The sequence below is a fragment of the Oculina patagonica genome, chromosome 13, assembly GCF_052425735.1.
Source record: "Oculina patagonica isolate OP01 chromosome 13, crgOcupat, whole genome shotgun sequence".
In the NCBI taxonomy this organism is placed as follows: Eukaryota; Metazoa; Cnidaria; class Anthozoa; order Scleractinia; family Oculinidae; genus Oculina; species Oculina patagonica.
In genome coordinates this window covers 2,072,649-2,095,077 of record NC_135770.1, presented here as the reverse complement: position 1 = coordinate 2,095,077, position 22,429 = coordinate 2,072,649, and the positions used below count along the sequence as shown (strand labels likewise).

Genomic DNA, 22,429 nt, shown 5'->3' with positions numbered 1-22,429 from the left:
AAATATTCTCATTAAATCTGTAAGATCTGTTTTTACATGTTTCACTGAAAGCATATAGTTGCTTCAATAGCCCTTTTGTTCCATTACTTTTGCTTTTTTCGGCAAAATGTCGGCGTTTTACTGTAACATTGTTGTGTCACTAAAGGAAGATATTCATATTCTACTTATATCAAAAAAACTCTGTATGTAATGAGCGCCTCTTAACCAAGGCTAGGTTTTTTAATATTGCTTTTATAAACTAGCAAAGTACTTATAAACTATAGCTCTAGAGCACAAAAACGAGCATGTTGACCCCATCTTTTTATTTCATTTATTTGATGTACTAGTTGTTATTAACAACTGTGCAAAGTTTCAAAAGATTTTGATTTCAAATTCTTTTTCAATGGAATCACCTTAAGAATGATCGCTCTTGCAAACCAAAAGGTTTTGTTGAAAATAGACCTAATAGAGTCCTCAGCGGTTGCAATTTGGTCTCCCCGTCTAGCGTATTAGGGACCATCAGTTCGGAGTACGAGGACAAGTTCGAGTTCGTGTACGGCTTTTCAAAACTAGTGCTTATGCTTTCGATTATCACAATTCAGGGCCGTACGTAGGCAAGATTTTGCATGGACGGGTGCGAGCGCCGGAGGCGTGAGTGTCTCGTGGGGTCCAGGGGTATTTCCCCCCGGGAAATTTTGAAAAATCAACACATTACCTGCATGCTAAGAGTCATTTTAACCCTCACTCCCCGATTAGGCGGACCTTTGTGGCCCCTGGGTGGCTGCGGACGCACCCATTGTACCCCCCTGCCTACGGCCCTGCTGACATTTCACACCAAATTCGTAACCAATAGTCTCCTTTTCAACTGGTGAGCAACAGGGAGGAGTGACGGCTCTGCGAACGTAACTGGATTGGAATTTAAAAGTCGTACTCGTACTCCGATCTTAAGGTACGTATTGATACAAACTATGGTACGCAAACTAGTATTCCGTCTTGGTAAGTAGAGCGGTTTTCACTTGAGTGTCGAAAGTAAATTGCGTTTACTTTGGTTTTGCATTACTACGCTTAGTGATTGGCTTAAAAATCTCGCGCCACTTTCTCAGCCAATCAGGAGTAAAACCAAAACCAATCGTGACTAGCTCGCGCACGTTTTCCCGTGCTTCGTGCCAGCTACATGTATTTGCCTTGAGTTTTGATTGGTTCACTGGATTGTCTGCGTCCTTTGTGATTGGCCAGAGTAATTATACTTTGGTTTTGGTTTTACGACATTCATTTGAAAACCGCTCTAGCAGAACAGATTCCTTGACATTGTTTATTTTTTCTGTTAAAAAAATACCAAAAGGAATTCTACATACCACATTGATTGAGATGACAAATGTTCCAATGACAAAGAAGATTTGTGAGAAACAGATTGCCACGACAAGGTTTATGTGGAGGCAGTATGTCTCACGCCGGGCTTTCTTCTCGCGTGGCTGTCTCCTAAAGAAATTGATAAAAAGTTCACAAACTTTAAATGCAAAGATAACCTCTTGCTGTGAGACGTAGACATCATCATCATCATCATCATCATCATCATCATCGGCGCAAGGCAACGCCTCACGGCCTCAACAGTATTCCCCTAGTTGTACCGGTCCTATGCCGCCTTTCGGGCCCACCCTGTGATAACGGAACTGACGCCAGCTCTTTTTCGACGGTCCTTCTCCAGGCAAGCCTGGGTCTCCCATTAGATACAGACAGGATCATTTTAAATATATTCTTTTTCAAGCGTCTTACATTGCAAGTGAGAATCCCAGCACGGCGAGTATACAAAAGAAAATGGACACGCAACAGCCAACAAGTGAGATATACTTGAGAGTTTTCTTGTGAACCTCACTCAGTTCATCCTAAAAAATAAAGCATTGCGACAAGTTAGCGTAAAAATACATTGTAGCAAAACAAGTGTTTCACTTGAAAATAGACCACTGATAAAATTCATACGAAAATAACATCCGGGACTGTAGTGGCGTTTTTTCCATATTCTCACTAGTGAGGATATCGATGACGGCATTTCGCGCCATTGCACAGCTGCGGAACTTTGCCAAACGCCGGTTGAAAGATGGCGAGTGAAAGAGAGTTTAAGTTCACTGAATCCGACTTAAAATCGTTCACTAAGAAGCAGGAACATACAAACATGAAGAAAGAAACTTCACATGACTCAAAACAATTCAAGGAGTTTAAGGGGGGATATTTGAGAAATTCTTCGAAATTCCAGCCACCGAAGTGCAAGAGTTTACATGTTTGTACTTTCGACACTTCTGTTGCTTTGTCTATATAATTAAAATAGTATTACACGTTGAGAAATTGATTTTTCCTTCTCGCCAAAGTGTAATATCCTCTATCTATGAAACTGGAAATGACGCATTGTAAGACATTTGTTTTTGTGTTCCTTACGTAAATGTTGTGAACGTCCATTATTAGTCCATAGCTTGTGAGGTGATAGCAATGACAGATGGTGTAGTCTTCTGTGGAATAATTTTTATAACATCCCACATTTGACCAGTGCTTTGAAGGATCTCTTGGGAAGTGAACTCTGTTAAAATAATTGAAATAACACGTGTTATTATTTCAATGCAGAAAATGTTCGGTAAATTATAGACTTGCCCCAAGTCGCTCGTTTCGTGTCGATAGAGTTACTTGAGTAAGCTCGCTTTGAAATCGCGCGCGAGTGACCGCGCGAAATTCATTTGTCCGTGCGTCGAGCAATGGCTCGGAACGCCACGATCCTCCGCCATTTTGTTTTTCATGCCCGCGCGCGCCCTCCGTTTCCATATCCAGTAGTCTCCTGCGAATCAAAGGAGCGACTTGAAACAAGTCTAGGTAAATTACTATTGATCACACTAGGGATTAGGGAAACAACATCATTTAGCGGCCGCTATCTGGGTGGTTACAAAACGCTCTTTTTAGCTTCGTGTGCGAAGGAGACTAACAACTCTTCTAAGCAAAAGATAATGGTTTTGTTGCATTTACACCGAATTGATGTTGCATTTACGCTAGTCCGTGTGTTATCAGTCTGAAGGCGCGCAGAAAGTTGAAAGTTACTCGTTCTCGTTTATAGCCTTTAAATGATGCCATTCATGACAACTCTAAAATATTGTACTTACAGAGCTGTTTCGTTCAGAAAGCTGCATTGAGGCTTATGTGAATCTCTCTGCAAGTGAAACAAATCATAATTTATTCATAATATATAGATTTAGGCAAGCCTAAAAGCGGAGCTCCCCAGTTAATTATTTTGCATTTATTGGACTCTGAATTCTGGCCATTGTACAACTTTAAGGCTAAGAATTTTTTATTCGTTTTATCTTTTTAATAAATAATAATTAATATTGTTCCTTATTTCTTTTTTACTGTGTCCGGGGGGTGGGGGGTGGGGGGTACTCCCTAAAATTTATTATGGGGGTGTGCCGCTGAGTTGCTGAGACTCTGGACCTGTCCCAGAGACAAAAGGTTCAATTTGTGACCCTGTTCCAGTCAAACACTGCAAAGTAGGTACCCTGTTCCAGCAATATCCACAATGGAAATATATGAAGATAGATATAAATACACTAGCGTACATCACAAAGCGCTCACTTGACTTCGTCTGTGGCTAAGAGATAAAGCGATGAAAGGAGCGGAGTTTCATAGCTATACTTGATAGTGTTTAATCAGGATTCTGGGAAAACAATCAACCCTGTTCCAGAGTCAAAAGGGTGATTTGTATACAGTCTGTTTCAGAGTCAGAGAGACAAAAAGCATACCCTGTTGAGCGGCACATACCCGTATAGCTCTTATATGGGAGTACCACCCCCCCCTCTCCCCCCCCCCTCCGGGTACCGTGTACAGCAACACCAAATAAGAGAACAAACAAAATCAATCAAAACGTTATAATTCCACCGACAGCATTAAGAAGTCTGGATGGGAAATTATGTTGCAAAACGGGCAATTATGTTACCTTCGTGTAGAAAAAAGGAGGGAGGAGTAGGGCTGCATGTCGGGGTAGATAGGCATATCACATGGTAAATTAGGCATTTTTGTTGTTGCTTTACCAGCTTTAAAAGAAAGAAAATCACTTAACATTTAGAGTATAAAGGAAATAACAAACATCTACATTTATAATAAGGTTGATTTTAATTTTTTAATTCACTCATTTATTTTTATTTTCACTATTTGCCTATATTTAAATTTTGAATGGAAATGGCAGAGGTTGTAGCTAAGGGTTTACAGCATATTGCCCAAACCAAGCTAACCACAAGCAAACTAGAGTGAAAGCTAACCGCAAGGAAACCGGATGAATAAAGCTAACTGCGAGCAAACAGGGGTGAACCTAACTCCGGAAACAAAGAAGTGACATTCTGTCATTCCACCGAATAGGGTCACCCCATCCCCAACCCCCCCCCCCCCCAAAAAAAAAAAAAAAAAAAAAATCAAAAAATAAGATGATAGCACCTTATTTACTTTTACATGTCTTTTGACTCCCCTTCCTCTTAAGGGGTTTCACTTCACTTACAGAAAAAAAAAGCAAAAATTCTGGGAAGCTAGAATATTGTTTGCGAGTCTCAAACTCAGTTTTGTTATTTGATTACGCAGAAAAAAAAATAAAATCATGTTTGCCTGTGTATAAAACTATGCAAGAAAAAATATAACATCAATACTTTGACTACTCTTTTAAAAATTTGTTTGTATTATTGTCCACATTTTTATGGAGTCATGTTGCTCATTCGTCATGGAGTTCACAAAGTAAGCAAGTGAGTCACAATTTGGTTGCTACATGGTACCTTATGGATACTGCAAATTTTATCTGGCTTTAGAATATTTCACTTATTTTAAAAATATAGCTGTTCTTATAAATTGTACACAGCATATAGTACATGAGAATGAAATTGGTAATGCATATTGCTTGCAATAACGGTTTTAAACTCACCTATACTTTAGAATTACAGTACCACCAGTTTCAGCATAACCAATCCAAATTCAAATAATTACATTGCTTTGTAACTCCATTACCTCCCCCAAGGTCAACCAAAGATCTTATCATATAATTAGACAACTACATGTAAGTCCTGTGTAGTTGAGGGCTCAAAACATTTCCAAGAACACTTGCAGGTCATGTTAACTGGCCAAACAGATTTTAGCTTGGTCACATGTGGTTTCTTACCAGTCAAAACATTGAAAATAGCAATTGTAAACTACCACCATTTAGGTTAACATTTGAAATACAAATTTTGCTTATTTGCAGCTTTTCTTGATTTTAATTTACATGTAATTTACTAGTCTCTTAAAAATAGCATCATGACGACATCCAAACATCGAGTTGGATTTAATCTTTCCTGTTTTCTATTTATGTCCTTGTCCTTGTCTGTTTTTGTGGCTGTGGCGCTGCAAACTCTGCAACTCATGTTAACCCTGAAAAAAGTCAAATGCCACAGATTAAATTAAAATTGATTTATTGGCATCAATATCAATAATTTATAAAACAACGAAAACACTTAACTCGAGCTTGTTTAACAGAAGCCAAACCACTGGATGCAAAAGGATCCATTAGATATTTAACAGAGATGTATCAGCACAGACTATTTTTTTACTGATAACTGCGAAGTCGACTAAATATTTTAATAAACTCAAAGCATCACTGCAAACCCTAACACCCCCTCTTAATTAAAAGGTTTGGCCTTTAAACAACCCCCCCCCCCTCCCCCTAGCCCTTTTGGAACTTCCATTTACCTTACATGGGATGGATCTGAATATTTGGGTTTTCCTTGGTGTAAGAACCTGTGAAATATTTGTTTGTTTTGGAGCTATTGTTTTCCTGCTCCATGTTGTTCTTTCATGCCTTGTTTCACTGGTTCATACACTGAGGATGAGCTGGATATCTGCCATAACCACACATTGGAATTTTAAAAGGAGTTTGTGAGGGGAGGTGACATTCAAACCATTTAACCTTCCACAGTGAGGCTAGGGTATAGATATTTTCTGGTACAAGATCTAGACATTTCATGAAAACATACTTTTAGTGAAATATTATTTATTTAAATTGTCTACTAATACATTGTAGTTGTTTTGAATGTCATTGAGGAGAGACAAACTAACTCCCGAGTTAGGATTTCGAGTTGGATTTCGAGTTGGATTTTCGAGTTGGATTTTCGAGTTAGGATTTCGAGTTGGATTTTTTTTGACAAAGCAAAACCCATTACAATTATTGAAAGCTAACCGTAAACAGGCTAACCGGAGTGCATAGAAGGCTAACCGAAGTGAATAGTAGGCTAACAGGAGTGTGTAGTAGGCTAACCGGAGTGCATAGTAGGCTAACCGGAGTGTATAGTAGGCTAACCGGAGTGCATAGTAGGCTAACCGGCGTGTATAGTAGGCTAACGGGAGTGCTTAGTACGGTAAGCAACTCAAAAATCCAACTCGAAATCCTAACTTGAAATCCAACTCGAAAATCCAACTCGAAATCCAACTCGAAATCCAACTCGAAATCTTAACTCGAAATCCAACTCGAAAATCCAACTCGTAGATCCAACTCGAAATCCTAACTCGAAATCCAACTCGAAATCTTAACTCGGTGAATAGGCAACCTCCATTGAGGAGTTGAATAATGAATGCAAAATATTTCACAAAGTAAGAAGATCAGCAGCAACCAAATGCAGATTAAAGCAGCTGGGTAAAAAAAGGACGAAACTGAATAAAAAAAATAAATATTTCAATTATAACTAAAATATAAAACTAGATACCTGATTTACTTTGCTGATGTCCACTTTGCACAGAGCATTCTATACCAAGTTCAACAAAACTTGACTGTAGGTATTCTTCATTCATTGCGGCTTAATGGCAGAACATAACACTAGCTAAAAGAAGGATTGACATAATAATCTATTAAAAACCACCACACTAGCTCTAATTAATGGCCCTGTTTATAAAAAGAATTTATAAAAAAATCTGTCTTATTTAATGGACCTCATCAAATATAATTAGCCACTTTCGTTTATACACTCAGTGTAGTAACCCTTCCTTCCTACAATGGGATATTTAGCTTTTCTACTTGGGGATTTCTTGTTAACTTACCTGTATAGAAAAAACATTGCCACATCATCCAAAAGCTTTTCTCCTAACAGTAATATTGACAATATTTTTAAAGATACACATTCAACACTGTCATAATGATAGTCAATGTATTAAAGTTTGCATACACAGCTGCATACAGTGTCTAAAATGGCATGAATTACAAGTACAGCGAACAATTGTGTTTTATAAAATTACTCAAAATAATTAACTAAGATACTTTTATGTGGAAATAAACTAAGTTTTTTTTTGTCTCTGCTGAGGTGTGGTAAAAACGTGTCAACGCAAGAAATTCGCAACGTAACGATCTCTTGGCGTATTCGTCCACGACTCCAAAAATTCGTTCAAACAAACTCCAACAGCGAGTAAATAAGAATAAATAGTTTAGCTGGGAGTTTGAATAAAAACATTTAAGTCATTAAGCTCATAAACAATTCAACTTAATATAAAGTTCTGTAAACCAGAACCACTAAACCGACGCAAATTCACTCATAAAGCATATAATTACAGATTTTCACAAAAAACATGGACTTGTAGTGTATTCAGCAAAGTCAAAGTTTGTTACCTCATATTTGAAGTCGGAGAATGCTTGTCAATTCAGCAGGGCAAAGCTTTCAACCAGCTCAATTAATCGGAGGCAAAGCGGCAGTTTTTCGTATTATTATCCAACCGCGTAGCACATGTGTAAGCTATAAATTATACTCCAGCACCACCGACCTTTGAATTATCTGCGAAGGTCTATTTCAGCCTTTTCCTTCCATGTAGCAATTGGCACTTCTTTTTTCCTTCACTTCATTGAATTGAGTTTCCTAGAGTTGGTCAGCGAAACGGAAAAAACGAAACGGCAGAAACGGTAGAAACTCGCTCGCTCTCCACCTGTGCCATTTTTTCGGGTCTCCCTGTAAGCCCTTATCGTTTGCCATAACTTCCATGATGTGTAAAACCTTTAGACGGTGTAGACCGAGAAATATTTACAAATTAAGACATTTCTTTTTCCTGCTCGGTTTCTCCTTGTGCTTCGTTCAGCTTACAAACGGTCCGGGTTGTTCACTTTGTCCTTCATGTAAATCTAAATGGACTGACCATGGAAAAGTACTTGCGCCCGCGGACCAATAGCAATGCTATCACTTGGTCAGCGGTCAACTTCAAAAAAACACGCGACCTTGACCAGTTCTAAACCTGAGCCCGCGATATGGTCATGTGATACTGGTCAGCGGATACCTTGCTTTGACAGCTGTCAATTGACCATAAAATGGATGTCCAATATCAAAGATCTTAGTCGTTTACCTCACTCATTTCTGGTTAACCAAGGAGGCAGATTGTCTCCCCCCCGCTTGGGCTGCCTTGGGACTCCCCTCCCCCTCCCCAAGAGTCTGTAGGCGCGGGGCGCGCGCGTACGCAACCAAATTTTTTCGCCTTCATGGTTTGACAAAAATCATTACGCGCATTACCTATGGTGCTCCGCTCACGGCGCCTGCGGCGCCGTGCGAGCTCCGCTATTAATTTTAATTAGTTATCTACTCCACAAAACCTTTTTACTCGAAAAGGCTGATTCTTTTGTCCAATTTTATCAACGCTAATATTTCTTTCTTGCTTTGTTTTTAACTAGTTTTCAGTAACAAAGAAATTTCCAACAATTTGACAGCAACAACACGTTCCAACAAAAGTGTCGAATGCTTTGTTACCTTTAAATGTTCGAAGCGTAGAATGACTGGCTCTTTCAGATTGGCAAGGTACTTCCGGTCCACATTCGTTACCATGACGATGACAATAATCGAATTTAAGTTGTTGCCGTTTGAACTTAATGTGAAAAGAAAAGAAAAAACGAGCTAGCAATTACTTAGTTTTATTGATCATTTATCTATGAAAAGTGTGGGTCAAAGTGACTATGATTCGTGAATATGAGAATGAAAAACTATTTAGTTAATTACTGATGATGTAGGACCTGTCTTTGCGTACTAATCTATGGCAAATTAACGTAGAGTGATTTTACTTCAACCGTGAAATAGTTACTTCTCAAATAGATACTATTAGACACTAATCCCGATAGATAACAAGAACTTCCTTAGCATACATGGGCGGCGAAACAGTTTGTGCTTTTAAAGCGAGCAACTTCAAGCAATCACTGCTTAGTACTGCAAACACATTATGGTCCTGGGTACCCTGTGCTACTGTATGTTTTAATTTACCTTCCTGTACTTGTATCGTTGGGTAAAACGTTTCTCATTCCCTTGAGAAGAGCAACAGAGATTCCCACAGTATCTGAGATGGAAGAAAGAAGCATTCGACACCACAATCAGCACTCAAAACAGAAGACATGCCTACATGTCGAGCTGACAGAGCGCGAAAGGCAAGAGCTCGCACCGGGGTCTACTACAAAAGCGGAAACGAAAAGCAGACGACTTTGATAAAGTGTATCAAAACGGCATTGTAAAAATTTTTATGAAGATTTTGATGAACTAAGGAAAGTTTTATTAGCACAATTTACCATTATCGTTTTTGTCTTGCACAGTTGAACTTGGTAGTTCCACGCGATTTGTAGAGTTTGCTGGAATTGTTGCTCCTTGAAACGACTGCCTGCTCTTCGAGTTTAGTTGCATTTCTGCAAAATACAAGCGTTTCATCAGGTAAGTTTGAAACTGATAAGCAATAATAAGTGTGATGTTTCCAGCAGTATCACTGGTCTTCTTCAGAACAAGACTAGTTCGTAGATTTGCACATCCCCCCCCCACCAGGGGGAGTAATAATGTTGCCAATTGATCAGCTGTTGGCTACGATAAACTTGGACGCCACACAAATTAGAACTAGCCCTATTCTGATTCACGCTAAAACGTTTTTAATCAAACTGTGCCAAGTATTTTTTACGTGCCTATTGGTTATGGTTTAACTCGAGAGAAAAATTGGAGATAAAGTTTATGGCGGAGGCCACCACAAAAGCAATTAGAAGACAAGGCGGTCGGAATTTCAGCTAGGAATAGCTCTTACACCTCAATTGTAAAGTTTAGTTTCTCTTGGGGCGTACAACTTGAAAACGCTGATTCAATCACGTGACCAAAATTCGCGCTATTTCAAGTTACTTCTACAATATTTAACAAAGTTTAAAGAAAAGTTAAATCCGTTACCTAAATTTTCCGTGGATATGAACAAGTTTAACTCTTCGTTTGCTCTCTTATCCAGCGACTGTAGTATTGCTGGAACCACATCTTCCAAAACTGTTGGGATGACGGCAGCTGGGGATGTTCCCTGTGAAATAAAGCAAACTATTACATTCAGCTTCGTTAAATGCGTTTGAGCCACGCCCATTAATGACTTCTCCGGTACACATTTTAAATTTTACATTTTATTCAACTTCATGTATTGTTCACTGAAAAACCTCTTTAGGAGTGTTCAATAAAATTTTATCTTATCTTATCTTATCTTATCTTATCTCCTTAAAATTTAAGATGGGAGACGCGGTGGCCTAATGGTAAGCGCGCTGTACTCTGGATCGGACGGTCCGGGCTCAAGCCCCGGCCGGGATCACTGTGTTGTGTTCTTGGGCAAGACACTTTACTCTCATAGTGCCTCTCTCCACCCAAGTGTATAAATGGGTACTTGCAAATTTAACCTTGCGATGGACTAGCATCCCATCCAGGGTGAGTAGAAATACTCTTAGTCACTTAATGCTACAAAAACCGGGAATAAGCTACGGCGGTATGGGCCACTTGGCTTGAATAAGACTTTACTTTTACCTTATAATTTAAGAATGTAAGAAACAAGAAACGATAAACATGAGTGGTAAATAGTATTTGCCAGGCAGTAATAGCTAAGGAAACGTACTAACTCGTCACTCGCGCATTTGCATTCAAAGCACCTGGTTGAAATATCTTTTCGCTATTTACAAATCAAGCTTCGCTTCTTTGGCTAATTAAATCTTAGTTATAAAAACGATAAGCAATGCATTGTTAACTGAATGCCATGTTGAGGGGTATACCTCGTTCTCCTCGAGTTGTTTCCATGGCAACTGGTTGTCTCTGTTCATCATGGAGCTTACGACCATACTGACACCCTACACGACAGGACAGAAGTAATTAGCATTGTAGTAATGCCCATTTATGGTGAGGAATTCCTTATTATTTGCCACAAGTACATGACAGGATATACTGCGATATACGCCGTTTGTCTATTTGGAAGTGCGCTTAAGAAGCACTCTTCTTTCCGACATGTTGATAAGTGCTGCACACTGCTCAACCTCGCCTGTTTTAACTAACTCGGAAGCTTAAAGTTAATTACGGATGAATGAATAATGAATAACTTTATTATCGTGTCTAAAAATGTTTAGCTGAGGGGAAAAATCCCCTCTACTAATTGTGGACACCTGACTAAGAAAAAACTTTAAAAAAAACTTAAACCTATCATTGTACAACTATTACAATTAATAATTTAAAGTTAAAATAATGGTCGTGGATGGTCTAAATTGGTCTTAATTTAACCCATCTACATTTAAGGGTTTGCTGAGCTTTGTCGGGTCGACAGCAGCAATTTAGAAAAAGAATCTGGATATCCCACTAACCGAATCTAGTGATTTTTTTCATTACACATTGTTAAGACTTGCTTCAAGTTTCTTCTTACCGTGATAAGCTCCTCTGCCTCTTTCTTACTGGTATTGAAAGTCTGCATCTTTGTCTTTACTTTTTTTAACACATCAACTGTTTTGGTCAGTTCTTCACTGCTCATCTTTTTTAAATCATTCACTTCAGTTGCAATGTGTGTCGTTTCTTTAATGACGGTGGCAACGTCTGCAGCTTGCTGTGGAAACAGTGTAAGTTAGCGAGTGAGAGAGTTATACCTAGCGAGTGACTGGTAGAGTGAGTAATTTTTAGTGAAAAAAGAGAAAATTCGAAACGAAGTTGGAGCATTATATGCAAAGAGTTGTCAAGAGTAAAACCTTCTACTACACCCAATGCGTAATCAGTGGCGGATCTAAAGGGAGGCGCCCGGCGGGTCCGGGTCCACTCCTTATTTTTGGTTCAAGCCATCTTTTAATGACTCCCCCGGGTAAAACTTGTTTGGGTGTACTCGCACCAAAAAAGTCCCCCCCCCTCTTAGTTCAAGGTCTGGATCCGCCACTGGTAATAACCGCTTTCTTACCGCTATCCTTTGCTTTCCTTCTGTGAGGGTCACTTTCAATGGCTTTTTCTCTGCAAAATAAACAGAAAAGTCATTCTATTTATAACTGTCCCCCAAAACCGATTTGCAATAAGAAATTTTAGTTTAATTATTTAGAAATACAATACGTCTTTAAGCTACCCTGATCTGAGTACAAATGACAATTGTCCGTCGACACACCGCAACCACTTTGATTCCGAATAGAGTCCGGCTCAGTGATTTGTGGTGTGCTAATAGACCTATACATTTTGACAGTGTTTTTATTATCAGCCTAGCAACCATACCCAAGCGCTCAAGGTAGAAACAGAAATCAAGAATTTTACACAGAGCCTGCCGACGTTATTCTGATTCAGAGTCCCTACAATCGGATCCAAGTTTTATAGAAATTTAGTTGGTACTCAAAAACGTTTTATACGGGGAGTCTCCGCCCAAGCTCTAACCCCTTACCCTTTTATATATCATTTTGACAGAAATTGTACCCCTTTCGTATAACTTTTACTGACAAAAGGTACCCCTTTCATATACCTAAAAGACATGGCATAGAACAGGACGTTTTCTTGTCATTTTCAAGATCAAGAAGCACTTAACAAATTAAATTAATACAGCCATACATTGCGTCTGTTCTAAATATTTTTATTACGGCCCTCATCCATACCCTTTTATAGACCTAAACTTGTGAAATCCCTACCCTTTTATATACCTGAAGCCTGAAAAAGGTACCCTTTTCGGGCGGAGCCTGACCGCATAGGCCATTATAGGCAGTACCCCGGGGGGAGGTCTGGAGTTACTTACGCAATCTTACCTTCACAAATCGCATCTTTTTTGTTGAACGTGTAACCGTCAGCGCATGTGCAGTGAAAGTCGCCAGGCGTATTTTTGCAGCTGACACAAAGCATCCTGGCGCTCTGCTGACACTCGTCCACGTCTACGCAAGATCTGCCATCATCCGCCAGCTTGTATCCGCCATGACACTGGCAGTGGTAGTTACCTTCAGTATTCGTACACACATGATCACATACGTCGGCATTTTCGCATTCATTAATGTCTTCGCATGTTCTTTCAGAGCAATTGTCGTGGCATGATTCGCTATCGCCGCACACCGAACTAACATTACAATCGTTCTCATCAAACGCCTTGCGGTAGCCATCTTTACATGAACAGTTGTAGCTCCCTGGCGTATTAATACACACTTGGGAACAGTCACCGTTGTCTTGCAAACATTCATCCACATCGGTGCAGTTTTTGCCATCTGGGGAACGTTCGTAACCATGGAAACAAGAACAGTTGTATCCGCCTGCAGAGTTATTGCACACTTGTTGGCAGTCATGCTGATTGAGTTGACATTCGTTTATGTCCACACATGAAGTTTGGTCTTGTTGAAGTTGAAAACCGTCTAAACACGAACAGTTGTACATTCCAGGAGTGTTCACACACACTTGTTGGCAACTCGACTGGCCAGTGCTACATTCATCAATGTCCTCGCACGACTTTCCATCACTTGCAAGCTGAAAACCAGATTCACACGAACATCTGAAACTTCCTGGAATGTTTGAACAAGATTCCTCGCAGCCTCCGTTGTTTGATGAGCATTCATTGACATCTTGACAACTAGTTCCATCGCCTAAGAGAGTGAAACCCGAACGGCATCCGCATCGATAGCTACCCGGTGTGTTCACACATACATGCTCACAAGGGTTCTGAGACTGACACTCATCGTTGTCAACACAAGTAGATCCGTGTGTGGACCAGCCCTGGTTACAGACGCAGTAATAACTACCAGCATTGTTCACACAAACATGATCACATCCTCCATTATTAGTACTGCATTCGTTGAGGTCGCTGCATGATTTCTTGTCGCTTTTGAGTTTATACCCGCTCAAACAAGAGCACTCGTAACCGCCATCCGTGTTAATACATGTGTGTTGACAGTCATGCGAGTTTAACTGACATTCATCAATGTCATCACAAGATTGACTGTTTCCGTTGAACGTGTAGCCGCTGACACAGGTGCATTGGCGACACTGACAGTTGGTTTCTGTGTCGTTACAGAACAAATTGCAACTGCCGTGGGTAATGGCACATGTGTTGTTGTTGATATCGCAAGAAGGAAGGTTCGGTAACGTTTGGCCACATGTACAGGTGTAGTCTGTGCTTTGTTGTGTCGGTGGTGTTTGGCACATTGGTTTCTGTTCGTCGGTACAGGAAACTAGAGCTTTTATGAGAGAAAAAAACATGAAAGTAGTATTGGTAGTATAAATCAAAGTAGGTAAAGTCGCATCCGGCAAAAGTGTCCGATGTTGCTGAAGCTTATCCCGGTTTCGGAGGCATTAAGCGACTACGGGTATTTCTACATCCTCTGGATGGAATGCTAGTCCATTGCAGGGTGAGTCAGGTACAGCTTTTGCGAGGTCTTACATGAATAGTTCGCTAGCTTTCCAGAGAGCAATAGAGCAAACAACAGGAACAATGCCCGTAGTACCCGAAACAATAGTAACTTCTGCATGAGATGGCTTAAAGGTCAATGACACACAAGTCACACAAGTTACTCGTTGCTTTTCTTAGCGCTTTCATTCGACAAGGTTATTTGAAATAGCCGTATTTAGTATATACCACACAAGTGAAAAACGCTTTTCGCGCGCGCTGATTGGTTAACTCGAAGGCGATTGGCAAAGTACTATTCATCTCCGAGCAGCTAAAGAGAAACAAACCGCCTTCGCGCGTCGCGTTGTTTTCCAAAAGTGAAGTTATGGTCCGCTAGTTATTCAACTTGTGTGGTATATATTGAAACAATAATTCACCTCAGTGTCTAGCCTGCGAGCAGGCTCACCTTGGGGCACGCGCGAATATACCTTGGGGGTAGCGATAAGGCGGGGAGTGGCGCCAATAAAGTGAGCCTGCTTTGATCTCTGTAGATTTTTCATTTCTGCTTTGCCTGAGCAAAGTGAAATACCATTGGCCGAAAGGCGAGAAAGGTGACAAAACTGTCAATCTGTTTCGTTTGATGAGGTGCGATCAGATCCCCACGGAGTCGTTCAGTTTGCCGTGGGTTTTCGCAAATCAGTCGTCAACAAACAACAATAATGAAGAAAGAGTCGAGTGCGTGTATTTCTAATGTTTCAGCGAAGTTCTAGTCTGTTTCTGCCTTATATTTTAACCTAAAAACGGAGCAGGAAACGCTGTTAAAAGTTGGTTGATGAACCGAGATGTACTCGCCGTTTTGCCGACTTGATTTGGCAAGCCGATCAGCGCTTTGATTCAAAAAATGATTTTCTTGAAGGCTTCTGTCGTTTACGGCTTTCGATCCCTATAGGATTGTCCAGGTCCCCGTGCCTTTTTTGAGTAGAGGTTTCTTCCGCAGTATTTTGCGACACTTTTCCTTGATCAGGGCTTCGCTAGGGTGAAAAACAAGCGGGAGAAGCTAAGGCAACGCTTGAATCGGTCTTCGCTTTCTTCGCATTCGATTTCCCTTTCCGCAGCGCTTAAGCTACAAACGAATACAGCTGGTGTATATTTCTTATTTTCCGTACACAAGCCTGGCAAACTCTATCGGATTTATTCGCGGAGGCTGTCACTTGTAAACCATCATGTAAGCACAAATAAGCGAGGATAACACCGGCGAAACCTTTCTGCTTTGACGCTTGAAAAAAATTTTCTGTTGCGATCGCACGAGCAGACTTTCCATATTGGACTTTCAATGAACACGCACACACTCGGCAGAATCTCTAACCGAAGGAAGAAGAGGTTTTTTCAACGCTCGGTTTTTTTTTTTGCCTGCGTGGCAGGCTAGGCTTTTTTCTTCGTTGTAACATTCACAACTGACATTATGGAAAGTTTGCATTGGAAAATTTCCCGATAAATCTGATATCAGTATTCCTGCGGTTTCCGGGGTGGAAGTGAAAAATTAGCAGAGATCGATGCAGGCTCACTCGCGGCTGACGCCGCTCGCTGTCGCGGCTACGCCGCTCACTTGTCGCGGCTTCGCCGCTCCCGTGTAGCTCTCGTGCGTGCCCCAAGGTGAGCCTGCTCGCAGGCTGCAGTGTCGGGGAATGTGGTAGATATTTTGCGGCGAGGTAAATATTCACTACTATTCACCTTCAATTCGGTGAATAGTAAATATAGTATTGTTAAGTGATGCTTGATATGTTTTCAAGTACCTTCACAGGTCGTTTCGTATCTCAGGTCATCAAAGGCGATATGACCCCAGTTCCCGGCACTTTGATCCACCAGTTTAACTCTTGCTATGCTTCCAACGAATCCCGTAAGATCGACCTTCTTTCTTTTCATCTGAGGTGTACATGTACCAGTCCTCAATATAATAGCACTTCCATTAACCAAGATTTCCATGCGAATGTACTGGGAATCGCAACCCCCTGAAACCACAATAATTAAGAGATATGTCGATAATAATACGTTCTGAGTAGTTTTTTCTCTGAGAATATCGATCACGTGGACATTTTGATCAGCTCATAGACGAAGTCGTTAAAAAAACATTAGTAGGTTCGTATTGAAAGTGATCTGTTAGGTATGTGTAACACAGTATAGATTGTTCCAATGGGTACATGTTCTATCTCCAAGCTTTTCCTACTGCTTTAACTTTTGCAAGCCCCTGGTTCAAGCCCTCCACCCTGTCCCAATTTCCGGTCACGCCATGTAAATTAGCCAATGCTTTGCCTTCTGAATTCATTTCTGGAAAATAGCTTTGTGCATATCACTCTAACTTAACATTTTTTTTAAATTGTAGGCACTAAAAGCTCAAGCGTTTGTTCCAACCTTTATTTTCTATAACTTATACACAAATTATACACAGATAATACGCACGGATATTTTATCAGTTGCGTAGTTTTCTTCCAAAATCCGCATGTGCAGCACCGTGTTGGGTGAGATCAGAATTGCCATTATAAACGTTTAACCGCATATCAAGCATAATAAATTGCTTTTTGAGACGTTTTATAGTTTTGTTTTGTACATTTTTAGTCTGCTAACTTGAAACATTCCTTACCACCAATCAAAAACGACAACATAGCACTTCTTATGACAAAGGGTGGTGACGTCATAGTTCCTGTTGCCTGTTCTCCCAGGGACGAGTTTTGCCTTTGACAGGGCGTGGTGACATTTCTGTGAGAGTCAATCAGCCAGTTTCCTTGGTGACCAGAATTGGAAGACCCTCCAAATATGGGCTGATGGACAAATGCACTTCCTTGTCTCGACCAATCAGCAGCGCCGTTCTCAAAGTTAAAGATCGGGCATTCTATAAGTAAAAGAGAAAATAAAACATGATTATTTGAATAATTCTAGCGTCCTAGCGGATTTAGGCCGGGCCTCCGCAGAATTCGATCCCTGGTACATTAACACTTGGAAATATAGATCCGCTGGGGGTCGAAATCGCCGGTGAATTGCTTGGGGTCGAAATCGAATTTGATCGCAGTTCTGTCGCGGAATTGTACTCATACTGAAACTCAACTCGAGGTGAAAAGATTATTTCTCATCATGTTGTCTTGAATAAGAAGAAAAATATAAAGTGAAGAAATGATCCTCGCAGTGAATTGCAATTAAAGAAATTGCAAAGAAAGAAACGAGAAAAAAATATATTGCGCTTCACAATTGACCTCGCTCCCAATGTGTAGCTTCAATAGCTCAGTTGGTAGAGCATCGCACCGGCATCGCGGAGTCACGGGTTCGAATCCCGTTGAAGACAGAAATTTTTTCTGGTTTCTTTCTTTGCAATTTCTTTAATTGCAATTCCTGCGGATCATTTCTTCACTTTACATCTCATCCGATGCATGAATTATTACATATACTTTACGTCAAGCTAGAAAAGTATAACTTGACATTTAGATCCAGATTAATAAAGTTGCCACTCAGATTCAAGTACCCTATAAAAAATTTCGTGGAAAAAGATCAAAAATAGATTAGTTTTGTTTTCTCTTAATTTTGCAGAAAAAAAACACGATTCTTTCTAGAACTGTCAGTATCCCTTACTGGAAGTGCTGCTATCTCAAACTGTTTTTCATTTAATTTACCCAAAAATCAAACAAGATCTACCATTAAATTAATTTCTTTGTCCCATGAGCAAAACAATTTATTTTCGAGCTACAGGATGTCAATCGAACATTCGAACTAAAGCGCTTGTAAAATGTCTTGTGAATCAGTTGAGCTTTCTCGAAAACGAAGCTTGGAAAATAAAGATTGTTAGATACATTCTGTTGTGACAATTTTCAGCATGATATTTTTAAATATGATCGTTTGACGCCTTTTGAAAGGTGTGACATGTATGTTCAAGTTTCTGATGAAAAAAAAATGTTTAAAGCACAGAATATTGATTGAAATTTGTGCTACTACTGAGAACAGACAAAGCTAAATTTGTTGACTTTAGAACCCCGAGCTTATCTGATCATCATCGTTAATTAACAGGCCATTAAATGGTTGTGAAATAATGTATGTTTGAATAGGTTCCAGCAACTCCTAGAGAGAAAGTTCAAGTAAAGGTTAAAACGTTCTTGGGCTCTTATCTCATAGACAGTCAGAATGCATAGCATCGCAAATCCTGCAGTAAGAAGTAAGTCGTGGGTAAAATAGAGACGTTTTCAATTCGATGCTTATTTCATCGCAACATTTGCATATTACCCTGTTTTTTTACTTACGTTCAGACAGCTCATCGTTTAAAGCAACGGCGTCGACTTGAAATAAAATGCCTTGGAACAGCAGAATGCCATAAAGCGCCAAATTGGTGTAAAAGATTGAACACCCCATAAGCGACATTCTCTGAGCTTCTGCGTCGAATGTGAAAAGCTTGGATTAAATTACAAGGAGCTTATATCCAATAGGAGACAAAAGAAAACAGGATAAGGCCTTTCATCTGATTTCAATGTTGATTTTTTTAAAGTCATATGTCAAGGAGTTGCTAGCTTGTTTTCTAGGTATTGTTTACACTGCACTTGAATAGGTTTTTTACGTCAATTATTGTGATCCGGAAAAACGTCAATATTCATTCAAATCTAAAAAATTTAATTAATTTTGGCGACACACAGTTTCAAGCATTGTCCCAGAATTTTGTTATTACACACTAGGGAGGGAGATAACGTAAGTATTTACTATTCAAACAACGACAAATACAGCCAAGCAAATGTAAGAAAATAGGCGAGTTTTTCAAAAATTTCTAGAGTAAGATCATTAACGTCTGAAAGACGGAAATACTTGTTATTTTAAAACCAAAACATTAGCAGATGTAGAGTTTGACAATTGAACGAATTAGAAAAGATCCTCAAGGTAATTTAAAAATAGCAAAACCGGCGACGATTTTCCAACAAAGTATACACGATCAATTATCGAGAATGTCATTTGGGCAATTTACGAGCTTTTCTCTAGACAACACAAAAACGTCTTTCGTTGGTTTGAGATAATAATGATCACGGTTTCATTATAGAATTTCTTGGGGAAAAAAATATTAAGTTTCTTCTTTTTTCTTTCTATTCAAGCCGTTTCAATAGCTTTTAGTGAATACGTGGAATACGTCAATAAATCGGCTCCGCTTTCTTTCGCGGATGAAGCAAAGACCAAATAAACTTATTTTAAATTCGAATAAAATTGCCGCTAAAATTCGGCACAAGCAAAGCTTAACGTCATAAAGTGAAAACAAATTGTACCGTATAAGAAACACTATTATATGAAATTAAGAAACGCGTTTGTGGAAATGTTCTAGAAAGGATCAAAATAGCTTACAATAGGCATTTAACGATAATTGCTTTTTGATAACACTAACCATCATAATTGAGTTTTTTTCTATAGTGATTTTTAGAATGTCTACAGAATAATCTCGAAGTGCATATCGAATGCAAAAAATTTCTTATAAAATCTTCCTCTCTTGTTCCAAAAAAATATACCATGTAGTCCAAGCGGCTGCCTGTAAAACTCGTCAAAGAAATGATTTTATACAAAAGGGATGTATCTTGTCAGGTTTTGAAAATTGTTACATCAATTACGTAATAGGTAACTTGGTTCAGAGCTAGTTTTTCGCACCGTTATATTTTATCGTTCGGTTGAACAAAGGTCATATTTTCTATATTTAAGCAATGGCTAAACGCAGTATTTTTGATTAATTATACAAATACCGTAGATTTGTGAAGTTAAGCTCAAACATATTTTACTCTTGCACTGTTCGACAACGTACCAATTCTTCCACTTTTCTCCTCTGGCTTCGTCTGGAATGCTTTGAAACGGAAGAAAGTTGGAAAACGACAGACAGAGCGAGTTCACATTTTCGGGGACTGTTAGTTAGTAGAGGTAGCAATTCATTAATTTTCTACCCAATTCTTAATAGTTTTTCCAATTATACATGTACATTTTTGAGAATTTTATTGTCTGCACTCATTAATAAAGGGTATAAAAAGCGACAAAGTCATTTTCTCTCAAAGTAAGATATTAACTACGTTCAAATTGTCCCGATTTTTTGCAGCCGTGCACTTCAATGGGTAGGCAGTTAAATACGTGATTAAAAAGTTTCAATAGAAATATATAAATTTCAAATGCTTCGTAAAAATATAAATTCCTGATATTTTTAAAACATTAAAATAGTTTTAACGCTGCCAAACGATATTTATTTTTAACCAGACGAGTTTGAAAAAGAAAAAGTAGCAATATTTTTATACATTCGCCTCTAAACTTCCGGGCACCCTTATTTTCCCGCCGCAAAATGGATCGAATAACACAGGATGAATAAAATTATTGACATTAAAATTTGCCCGTTTTTTAGGAAGTTTACATTCCTCAAAATTGCTTGCTTTGGTAGTATTTTTCATTTCTAATGTGTTTAAATCGCCAAGAAACTGTTTTGGAGAAAATATTTGATGGTTGGAGAAAATATTTGATATTTGATTCCTGTACAAGTAATAAAATTTCGATATGGCATGCAAGTTTATCAAACTGTGCAAAACGGCTGCTAAAACAGTAGAGCCGTCTATTGTTAGTGGGGATTTCGCAATGTTCACAAGTGAGCACGAATAAAAAGATAAAATTTTAACGAAAAAAAAAAAAAACAGGAAGATACATTTTCCCTTTCGCATGAATTAAAATACACAGTGGATATGAAAAATCAACAAAATTGATGCGTTTCCTTGAAGCATAATGACATTAATTGCGATATTTTATTAGCAAATGAGAAACGTTGCGATAACACGAGCCTTGGGCAAACTTTCCCGAGCGTTTACTTTTCCGTAATTAGTTTACTGAAACACGCAGCCTAATTAAAAAGATGCGATCATGGGAGGGGTGATGCCTAGTCGATCTACATTTTTGCTATGGAGTGTGGATTCTTAGTAATCTGCTTCTTGAAAGTGATGTTTTGGCTACTCTCTTGTGCATGGGGTGTTTATACTGCAAGCGGTGATGGTGTAGCATTTGTGATGCGAGAACTTTGTTTCCGAAACATAATTGATATAACATGGCGATAAACGATTGGAAGTTACAAATTCGACATTAAACGTGGCGGCGAAAAGAAATTTCGATTGCAAAACATATCTCCTGTAAAAATACGTATCAGTGACAGAGGCGCAAAACGGGCGGTTTAACACTGCGGCAAAGACCTGGGTTTAAGACGAACGGTTTACATGGCGTAATAGTCTAAAGACAATTTGCAACTTGCAAGCAACTAATTGTGTGCAGAACATATCAAATGTGCAATCTCCGAAAGAAACAGGTTTGGTTTTTAAAAAGGTAAGCTCTTTGAAACCATGCCCGCTGTTGTAGGGGTCGAACAATTTAACGATTAACATTGGTTGTAAAAACTTTAAAAAGTTCGAATCATGCGCACAAAATCTCTTAAAACGCGACCATGAAAGCAGTAGTTTCGATAATGTGACGGTAAATTGTTGAACCATAACACTGCTTGAAGGAAATGTGAGAGAATATGAAATACGTTTGGATACAGAAGACCACGCAATGAAAAATAAAACTACTTGGCGTGTCTGTTGCCGGATTTCTTGTTCAAGAAATACTCGTACCAGACGTCACGTCAAGTGTAAATAAATTAAATTGATTGCAAGGATAATACTACGGCAAAAGGACAAAATTTATTGGCCAATATTTCAAGTAGCAGAGATAGTCTTCTTCAGGGCTAGTACTATAATGTTGGCAGTCACAGATAAAGGCGGCGAAATACGAGATACAAAAACCCTCAACTTGTCGCGCAACGTTGTTGCATTGCCAGTTGAACGAGTTGTTGCCCGTATTTCTA

The 22,429-nt window shown here is 39.2% G+C and overlaps 1 protein-coding gene and 1 long non-coding RNA gene across 3 annotated transcripts in view; both read right to left on the bottom strand.

Annotated features, from left to right (window-relative positions):
- LOC144634311 (uncharacterized) overlaps positions 1 to 22,429 on the bottom strand; it is a 37,288-nt gene that overhangs the window by 5,320 nt on the left and 9,539 nt on the right. Inside the window, exons 1-15 of one of the 2 annotated variants that reach the window (XM_078493226.1) lie at positions 18,843 to 18,970; positions 17,201 to 17,449; positions 16,356 to 16,571; positions 13,004 to 14,413; positions 12,184 to 12,233; positions 11,665 to 11,841; positions 11,027 to 11,101; positions 10,176 to 10,296; positions 9,542 to 9,655; positions 9,243 to 9,315; positions 8,739 to 8,853; positions 3,120 to 3,166; positions 2,410 to 2,548; positions 1,753 to 1,862; positions 1,335 to 1,458 (exon numbers count right to left, since the gene is read on the bottom strand). In XM_078493226.1, coding sequence (XP_078349352.1) covers positions 1,335 to 1,458; positions 1,753 to 1,862; positions 2,410 to 2,548; positions 3,120 to 3,166; positions 8,739 to 8,853; positions 9,243 to 9,315; positions 9,542 to 9,655; positions 10,176 to 10,296; positions 11,027 to 11,101; positions 11,665 to 11,841; positions 12,184 to 12,233; positions 13,004 to 14,413; positions 16,356 to 16,571; positions 17,201 to 17,449; positions 18,843 to 18,960 — 3,138 coding nt within the window. In that variant the 5' untranslated portion in view covers positions 18,961 to 18,970. Of the gene's footprint in view, positions 1 to 1,334; positions 1,459 to 1,752; positions 1,863 to 2,409; positions 2,549 to 3,119; positions 3,167 to 8,738; positions 8,854 to 9,242; positions 9,316 to 9,541; positions 9,656 to 10,175; positions 10,297 to 11,026; positions 11,102 to 11,664; positions 11,842 to 12,183; positions 12,234 to 13,003; positions 14,414 to 16,355; positions 16,572 to 17,200; positions 17,450 to 18,842; positions 18,971 to 22,429 lie in introns of those variants that run through there. The other variant, XM_078493227.1, reaches the window with a different exon arrangement.
- Positions 4,444 to 8,550, bottom strand: LOC144634333 (uncharacterized). Its single transcript, XR_013567186.1, has 3 exons — positions 7,619 to 8,550; positions 6,726 to 6,839; positions 4,444 to 5,397 (listed from the first exon to the last, which is right to left on the bottom strand). It is a non-coding gene; the product is annotated as an uncharacterized LOC144634333 (long non-coding RNA).